Raw genomic sequence first — 9703 nt, forward strand, 5'->3', positions numbered from 1 at the left:
AATGCAATCTGATTGGACAAAAAAAATAACAAAGTACTGGAAGCTTAGCAGCCAAGACATGTGCTACAAATGAAATACAATAGGCTGTTGTAAATAAATAAATATAAGTTGTAAATGCATGTCCGTGCTTCTGATAGGCTCGCAGAGAAGGCCTTGCAGGCCCTGACTGCTCACCACTGGTTTTATCTCTGGGGGAGGCGGGAGGGATTGTGCCACCCTCCAAGTTGAGTCCCTTTTCCTTGTCCTCCCATTCCACTGACTCACTCGCAACAGCAAGTATTGTTCATCATCGAACGCGACTGCACACAAGATTCACTTCTCATTATCCTTATTATGATCTGCCACTATGGCCACCATGAACATCAGTGACAACATAATGGCACCTCCCGGGGAGGTGAGGCAAGATGAGACCAACGAAGCCTCATCTCGGGGTCAGTGGTTGGGACGCATTGGACGATTCTTCCCGACCCGCCACCGGACTGAACTGATTCAACTTTTCAAGCTGGCAGGACCTGTGGTAAGATGATAACATGAATGGATGAATGGCAAGGCTTCATTTGGCTTTCATTGTGTGTGTGTGTGTGTGTGTGTGTGTGTGTGTGTGTGTGTGTGTGTGTGTGTGTGTGTGTGTGTGTGTGTGTGTGTGTGTGTGTGTGTGTGTGTGTGTGTGTGTGTGTGTGTGTGTGTGTAGACGATTTAATCAATATGCAGCTGAGCATTATGTTCACTTTCAGCATTTAACTCATTCACTCCCAGCCATTTTCACTGAAGCAACCCCCTTTGACCCAGGCTGTTTTACTGGATTTTGACTGATTTTGCAAGAAATTTGTTTATTTGAATGAAGGTTAGGGTTAGCTAAACCTTTGTGTGTATGTGTGTGCGAGGGATGCTCCTAGTGTGTGTGTCCACATGCATTTGTGCTACTCAAAAGGTTGCCAGCTCTGTTCATGTGTATTAGGATAAAAAACAAACAAAAAAACTTGTATTCTAATTGTTGCATCTCTGGAGCGCCTGCTGACTCGCCAAGTGAGACATCAAACCATCCGATGAAATAAACCAGAGTTTACTTTTTAAGATCAGCTTTTTCCCCAAAGCAAACATCAATAATGTAATGTTAAGGATATCACTTAGAGAGCCTGTTAGTATCTTGTTTGTTGATCCTTGTTATGTTGGGATGTTTTTGCTTGAGTGGAATTTGTCCCTGTTGCACATTTTCATTCATGGCCCTTTGTTTTGAACTAAACTAGGTCATTTCCCAGATGATGATTTTCATGATCAGTGTGATCAGCATGGTGTTCTGTGGGCATCTGGGCAAGACCGAATTTGCAGCCGTGTCATTGGCAATTGCAGTAAGGACATTTGTTCGATTTCCACAAATACACTCACATAATCAATTTGCCTGACAAAAACAGCATGTTGTAAATGGAGACTCACACATGCATGCTACTACAATTAAGTCAAAGAAGAAATCTTAAGACCAAGCTAATTATTCTATTTGTTTTCAAAAGGTAAACATGATTTTTCATTGCATGTATGTTGTTCAATATCATTGCAGCAATGTGTGTAATTGTGATGAGATGAAATGTAAAAAAGTTACTTCAGTGTTACCCACAGGCTCAAGGGTTCAGCCGGGGTTAAGACACACCCACTTGTATAATTCATGGGAACTTTTCAGAAAACAAATCTCTCTCAGCATTTTGGTGTATCCAAATGTTAGAAGGTACTTTTCCGGTTTGTTACACCTTTTCTTTGCGAACAATCCTTTTCAATGATAGTAGTCAACAAAGGAAGCAACTTTGTTGCAAAAATATGTGAGGGTGGCACTTCACAAGGTGAAGCCGAGCATTCCTGAACTTATCGCTGAAAGGCAACAGAAAAAGTTTGATTTGCAGTAAATATTCATTCTTTGTTTTTCTTTTTTTAATGTGGAATTCTGGGCTTATTGAATGTATCCAACCTTGCTCCCAATCAAGGTCATTTTAGTTAACTACAACAACAACACAAACAAAAATTTAAAAAACAATTTAGTTAACAAAATAAAATAAAAAACGAAAATGCTTTTAAAAACACGAAAACTAACTGAAACTACAATTTATGTTTACAAAACTAACTAAAACTAACTTTAATTATAGCAAAAATGCCCTTTGTTTTAGTCTTTGGGAATAAATTTAATGCATGAGCCTTTGGAGATGATTTTAAAAGTGATTTTGAGTAGATTTATTTTGATATTAACCGCAATAAAGACATTTGAAAGTGACATCATCTAGCAGCAGCAAATAGAAAAGCACCTTCAGATGACGTTGCTCCCATGGTGTTTTTTTTAAATATTGCGCACAAGTAATAAACTAATACTGAAACTAACTAAAACTAAACTAAATCTAAGAATTTATTAAACAACTAAAACTAATAAAAACTAACAGAACCACCTTTGAAAACTAATTAAAGCTGACTAAATTTAAAAACCAAAACGAAATGAAAACTAACTAAAATGAAAAATTTCAGAACTATAATAATCCTACTCTCAACGTCATTCAGTTTACCAATGCTGAAAAGTGCTTTAGAAGATGGATTCATTCATTACTGCATTCTATATTATTTAAATGTACAGTCTTAATATATATATATATATATATATATATATATATATATACATATAAAGATATATGAAAATCTGTCCAAAAAATCATGAAGCTTCATGTGCGTCTTCATCAGATTAGACACCTTTCGTCTCGTAGCAACACAGACAAGACACACACACGCGCATGCGCGCGCACACACACGCACGCACACAAACATCTTGTTAAGAGTTTTTTTTCTTTTTTTCTTTGATCCACTCATTTCATTGTGATTGCACATAATGAAATTACTAAACAACCGGCATACTACGAAAAATCATCTTTACCAATCTGAGACAAACGGAAAACTTCTCTGACTTAATTGTTGGGTAAATCTTGCCACTCACGAAATGTTGAGCTAGAATGATTGACATTGAATACACAGTAATGAATCACTGTTAATTTAAAGTTAATTCACAACAACATATTACTGTAATTTACAATAACCTATGTAGTATCTCATAAAAGTGAGCACACCCCTCACATTTCTACAGATATTTAATTATCCTTTCCCAGTGTCCATCTTATATACAGTTGTGCTCATAAATTCACATACCCTAGTGAGTATGTAAACTTTTCAGCATAACTGTATTGTGAGATAAAGGCTTAATGCCCATAAAATCCAAAATACCTGTGGCAATTGTTTTGATCGTTTCAGAGATTGAAGTGGACATGAGTAGATATGTTCATGTGAATTTTGGTAATGATTCATAGCATTTTTGTGTCATTAAGCGACGTTTAGCTTTTGTACGTGTACAGTTGTGTAAATGTATCAGCACAGCTGTAAAATTGTATATTTATTGTTCCCTCAAAATACCTAACACAGCCTTGATAGCTAAACCTCAGGCAACAAAAATGAGTACACCCCTAAGTGAAAATGTCCAAACTGAGCACAGTTATTCATTTTCCCTAACCAGTGTCATCTGACTCGTGAGTCGTTACTGTTACAAGGTCTAAGGCAGGGAACCCTGGTCCTCGAGCGCCACTGTCCTGCCTGTTTTCCAGGTCTCCCTCCTCCAACACAGCTGACTCAAATGATCAGCTCATCAGCCAGCTCTGCAAAAGCCTGGTAACGATCCTGATCATTTGAATCAGGCGTGTTGGATGAGGGAAGTATCTCAAACATGCAGGGGAGCGACCCACGAGGACCGGAGTTGGTGACCCCTGATTTAGAGCATAGGTGTCAAACTCCTGTCCTGGAGGGCCGTAGTCCTGCAGGTTTTGGATGTTTCCGTTCTTCAACACAGCTGATATATGATCAGCTCATCAGCAAGCTCTGCATAAGCCTGATAAGGATCCTGCTGATTGGAATCAGCTTGTGTTGGAAGAGGGAAACCTCCAAAACTTGCAGGAGTGCGGCCCTCCAGGACCGGAGTTTGACATCTATGATTTAGAGCTGAGGTGGGCATCGAGGGCCGCAGTCCTGCAGGTTTTGCATGTTGCCCTTCTCCAACACAGCTGATATATGATCAGCTCATCAGGAAGCTCTGCATAAGCCTGATAACGATCCTGTTGATTGGAATCAGCTTGTGTTGGAAGCGAGAAACCTCCAAAACCTGCAGGACTCCGGCCCTCGAGGACCGAGATTGCCCACCTCTGATTTAGAGTATTTGTCAATGACATGCCGGGACAGGAAACTCACTATGGAACCACATCGTACAGTAAATTATCTTGTGGTAGAGGGACGGAGTGAGACATCCTCAAACCTCTGAGGGGTCAAATGTGCATTGTCAAAAGGAGTATTAAATATATAAATAAACAATAAATCAGCATAGTAGTCAATGTGTGTATAACATTAATAATATGTCTTTAATTGCAGGTGGTTAACGTGACTGGTGTTGCCATTGGGACTGGACTGTCATTGACTTGTGATACCCTCATATCTCAGGTAGTGCCCTCAACAAAGCTTGCACTTAAAAAAAAAATATATATATATATATATTACTCAAACAAAACCTCTTTGCCTGGCCTCTCGGGTTGTGTGGGTCAGCTTACAAACAGTACAACATTAAACTTGAGTTGTTGTTGTTGTTTTTATCTTTCAAAACTTTTCTAAATACTGATTTTGCCTCTTGTGTAGACGTTTGGAAGTGGAAACCTGAAGCGTGTGGGGGTGATCCTTCAGAGGGGCATTCTGATTCTACTTTTGGCATGTTTCCCCTGCTGGGCTGTTCTCATCAACACTGAACCTTTTCTACTTGCTGTCAAACAGAGCCCAGAGGTTGCCAGGTAAGTCACTATTTAACACGCAGATCACCTTCAGCAGACATGTAATCAGAGGTGGAAAATCCAAATCCAGAAAGCAAATTCCCTGTCACAGTTTGGCTTTAGCCAAAGGTGCTTCTCCTCAACTGCTTGTTTTACCTGCGCACAGCCAAAGTTGCTAGCAGAGGGCAAGTTTCATCTCGCAGATGTCTGCTCAATACATTTCACTGGCAGTGTTTAATACCTCCGTATGTTCATACAGCATAGTCAGTTTTTGCCGTCATCTTACTGGCCTATGGGTTGGCATGTGTTTATAATATAATGGGTACACTTTTTCATACCATAATTTCACATGGCTATTTGTGTTGCATAGTCTGGCACAGGTCTATGTGATGATCTTCATGCCTGCTCTTCCGGTGAGTTCCCATTTGTCCGAGTGAACATGAATAACTATAAACAATATTGCTTGTATCAAGTATGATTATGTTTTCCCCCTTCAGGCGACATTTATGTACCAGCTGTTGGGGAGATATCTCCAGAACCAGGTGCTCTATACCATTCATTCATTGATATGAAAGTTAATAACATGTATGTAAATCATGGTGTTTTTTTGGTTTTTTTTGTGCAGGGAATTATTTGGCCTCAGGTCATAACCGGTGCAATTGGAAACGTCATAAATGCCGTTACCAATTATGTCTTCCTCTATCTTCTGAACTTTGGAATTGCGTAAGAATCAAAGAATCCATCCATCCATTTTCCAAACTGCTAATGCTCACAAGCGTTAGCCTAGCTTAGCTGTGTATTTTGAAAAACAAAGACCCTGTATGTTTTGCCACTACCATGAAGATAAACCCAATATTGAACTTCCGTAGTTATCCAGTTACTAGTACTAGTGTAACTATTGAAAAAAAAAATCCAGTATATGAAGATGTTTTTAGATTAGGACCACCTGTCAGAAAGATTTTGTTGCTGCTGTGGTTACGCCATTCTTTGTGTTTGTTGTAGTGGTTCTGCCGCAGCGAATGCAATCTCACAGTGTGTTTTTGCCGTCGTCTTACTGGCCTATATTTACTTCAGGGGGCTGTACAAAGCCACATGGGAAGGTCAGTTGCCCTTTGACTAACCTTAAACATGATGATGAATGGATGATTAGAATCTGTGATTCTCACTTTTGCTATTCAATGTACTGATGTTTTTAAGGCTGGTCACGCGAATGTCTCCAAGATTGGGGACCTTTCATCAAGCTGGCCATGCCGAGCATGCTCATGTTCTGTCTGGAGTGGTGGGCTTTCGAAGTGGGAGGATGCCTTGCCGGCATCATTAGTGAAGTCGAGCTGGGAGCCCAATCTGTGATGTATCAGCTGACTGTTGTGTCTTTCATGGTAACGCAAATAAGATTCTTGTGATTCAGCGGTGGTCAACTCAACCAGCATCATAAGTCTGACTGGGTTACTTGAACCAACAGATGAGCTGCTAACCTCATTAGTGCAGGAAAAGTTGCACCCGTCTTATGAGCACTGTGTTGGCCACCTTAATTCATCTACATCGTCTTCATGGAATTCTCAATGACTGATAAGTGTTTCTATACATTTGACTTTTTCAGTTCCCCATGGGCATGGCCGCCGGAGCTAGTGTTCGAGTCGGGAGTGCTCTTGGAGCAGGAAACAGTGAGCAAGCCAAGCTGTCTTGCAAAGTGGCCATCATCTTTACATGTAAGAGACATTACTATCTGTAATATGTGTGGCTCTATCTACCACAAAAATGCTTTCATTGTCAAGGCCGAATGGCATGAGTCAGATTCGCCCCGAAATGAGCTGATTTGTCAAACATGGCAACAATGTGGCTAGAAAATGATGTCAATAATTCTCAATCCTTTGATGATAACATGCCAGAGACACGTTATAGTCATCTTGAAACTGTTTGTGGAGAAATCATGAGGACAAAAAAGCACACCTAATAAGTTACTTTTCTGAGCAGTTTATTCACTGTTTCTTTCCCATTGCAGCTGTCGTGGCCTGTTGTGTTGGAGTTAGCCTCACCCTATCCAGGAATGTCATTGGCTACATTTTCACCACGGACCCGTGAGTTATGATACTTTTATCTGGTATTGTAACTGTTGTTGGATGACACGGTCACTGATGCTCATCAGTCGCTTTCATTCCCACAACAGAATGCACATTCATTTAAGAGCTTCTATGCTAAGATACTAAGAACGTACATACGAGATGTCAATGTGGCACCAATTTTGTTTCATTTTCTCTCGCTAGAAAATTAACATTGTCTCGTGTCATGTTTGTTTCCAACCTTTATCTTTGCTTCAGAGACATTTTGAACAGGACTGCGGACGTCATGGTCGTTTTTGCCTTCATGCATCTTGCAGATGCAATCGCGGTGAGAAAAATAATCACATCTCACATTTTGCAACATCTTAAATAAATAACCGTGCAATTATCACCGCAGGGTGTGAGTGGAGGTGTTTTTCGAGGAGTTGGAAAGCAAAAGGTCGGGGCTTTGTCTAATCTGATTGGACACTACTTCATCGGCTTTCCCATTGGCGTGTCTTTATTGTTTATGACACCATTGGGTGTTGTAGGTAAGAAGCAACTATTATAATGGTTATATTCTCTGCAGTCATCACAATGTGACTCATGAGATTCTGTTGTTTTTTAAAACAGGACTTTGGACTGGTCTTACCATCTGTGTGGTACTGCAGGCTATTTTCTTCGTCACATATTTGTACAAGCTTGATTGGACAAAGGCTGTCCAAGAGGTGTGTAACATTGTTGCCTGAAAACACTAAAGTAATTCAAGTGATTTCCATTTGAACATATTTGAATGTCTCTGATCAGGCTCAAAAGAGAGCAGGGGTCCAGGTCACTGCTCAAGACATGACGGAGATGCAAGATTGCCAGCCAGGCAAGTCTAGCTGTACAATAATGATGATATCATGATGGAGCAATTACGCAATAATCTTTCCTCATTCACCGCCATTGACAGCTATAGACGTCAAAAATTCATTTGAACTATTTCTATTCGTTTAGTTTTTTCCATTTTCGTCAACAAGAGTATGAAAACCTAGATTTTTTTTTGTACATTCAGAACGGATATAAAATTTGTCTATAGCCGTCAATGGCAGTGAATAAGTTAAGTGCATAAAAGCACATAATTGGATAACACTGGCCAACACTCATTTTGGTGGTTTTAACAGATGTCATTTTCAGACTCATCAGCCCCAAAATTCCCAGAATATCTTTAGCACTCGGATTTCTGTTGTTGTTGTTGTTGGCCAGTGTAATGGAAAGCAACACTATTGATAGTTGATGCTTGAGTATCATACTGTATTGTGAGATTATTGTCCATCAAGTGTCAATATGATGAAAGTTTTTCTGATTTAATTTCTAGACTCAAATGCCGACAAGCTCACAGTTCCTGCCCCAGCACCCACGTGTGAGAGCGCTGCAGAGGGCCAAGAGATTCCAGACCAGCATGAAAATGCAACCACCACCGCCGCCGATGTTCTCACTTTAACACAGCTGCTTTTACGGCGTGGCCTGATTTTACTTGTCATGGTTGTCATCTGTGTGGCTGGAATCATTACCAGTCACTTCCTCGTCAAACTGTTGAAGTGAGTCTTCAGTTATCAGGTAAACACTGGATGACCTGAACATGGCTAAAGAGTCAAGTTCCTAATTATTTAGTACTTCTAATAATCATTTGACTTAAGTAAATCATTGTGATCAGACTAAATATTTTAAATCACTGTATCAAAGTCGTTATAGAACTGAATAGGGCTGGGCAATTAATCAAATTAATTGGATTTATTGTCATTTTGCAAATGGAATCGTTTAAAATTGTGAAATTGAGTTTTGTCTTATGGATTATTAAAAGCTGTTGTTCTTATGTTCTGTTACATCCAAATGTTTTTAGGAGTTGTACTTTAGCACAATTGGCAGAATGCTGGATGGGTGGTTTGCAAGACATGTTTGCTATACCTACCAACTACTTAATTGTGGCATTTAAGCACAAACTATGAATGTCCAGTTTATCTTAAAACTGATTTACAATCAGTATACATTGTTGTCTGAACATTTTGCACAGGAATTATTTTTGAATAAATGAAACCTTTAAATGTTTATTGGGTTTATTAGATAAAAATCGATTAAAATTGTAATCGTCCTAAGTCACTGGGGGGAAAAAAACGAGATTTTATTTTTTGGCCATATCGCCTAGCCCTAGTACTGTATGTACTGTGCCTAACAATAACTGTGAATTATATTTTGTTAATTTTGTATTTATGTTTTTTTTTTTTTACAAATTTGGCCTTTGTTGATTTTAATTGCAAAGGAAGAAAGATGCTCAACTATGACCCGATTGTCGATGTCTGTAGCCTGCTTTACAAAAAAAAAATTATTTCGTGCATATTCATTTTGAACACTGTATTTGAGTTATTTTGCAATAATATATTTTGTTGTCTTCATATTAGTTCTGAGTAAGATTATTATAGAAGCTAAAGTAATTGTTTAAGATTGAAAAATGTATTAACTAAGTCACAGTGACTAATTATAAAACAGCACAAGCCTATAGGACTAACAAAAAAAAAAAGAAGATAAAATTGTGATTCTGATATGTATTTGTGATCATTTTCATTGTCCAATTAATAAATCCATGAACATCCTATAGCTCAAGGTGTGCTTTACTGGTCGCCCCTATACCTATCTATTTTCTATTTCAGTGACGTCATGTGAATACTATGTATACAAATGAGGTACCACTTACTAAGAACATGCAGCTTTTATACTATTTTATGTACATGCAGATTTTGTTCATCGTATATTGAATCCTGGTAAAATTTAGAAGCAGTTATCGTTTGTTGTACATTAAAT

General features: G+C 38.8%; 1 protein-coding gene across 2 annotated transcripts; it reads left to right on the forward strand.

Annotated features, from left to right (window-relative positions):
- The first annotated feature begins 210 nt into the window (after positions 1 to 210).
- LOC147170215 (multidrug and toxin extrusion protein 1-like) lies at positions 211 to 9495 on the forward strand. 2 transcript variants are annotated; one of them, XM_086083251.1, is made up of 16 exons: positions 213 to 517; positions 1248 to 1349; positions 4435 to 4503; positions 4696 to 4844; positions 5194 to 5236; positions 5321 to 5365; positions 5449 to 5546; positions 5826 to 5923; positions 6021 to 6202; positions 6424 to 6532; positions 6826 to 6901; positions 7142 to 7211; positions 7281 to 7413; positions 7496 to 7590; positions 7670 to 7736; positions 8223 to 9495. In XM_086083251.1, exons 1-16 carry the CDS (start codon positions 347 to 349, stop codon positions 8447 to 8449), a joined length of 1734 nt encoding a protein of 577 aa, XP_085939377.1. In that variant the 5' UTR covers positions 213 to 346; the 3' UTR covers positions 8450 to 9495. The 2 variants fall into 2 exon arrangements, with proteins under 2 accessions (XP_085939378.1, XP_085939377.1); XM_086083252.1 differs by lacking the exon at positions 1248 to 1349 and having other exon boundaries at positions 211 to 517.
- The last annotated feature ends 208 nt before the right edge of the window (positions 9496 to 9703 follow it).

This window comes from Leptonotus elevatus, chromosome 8 (assembly GCF_054856555.1).
Source record: "Leptonotus elevatus isolate MCC_2025b chromosome 8, RoL_Lele_1.0, whole genome shotgun sequence".
NCBI lineage: Eukaryota > Metazoa > Chordata > Actinopteri > Syngnathiformes > Syngnathidae > Leptonotus > Leptonotus elevatus.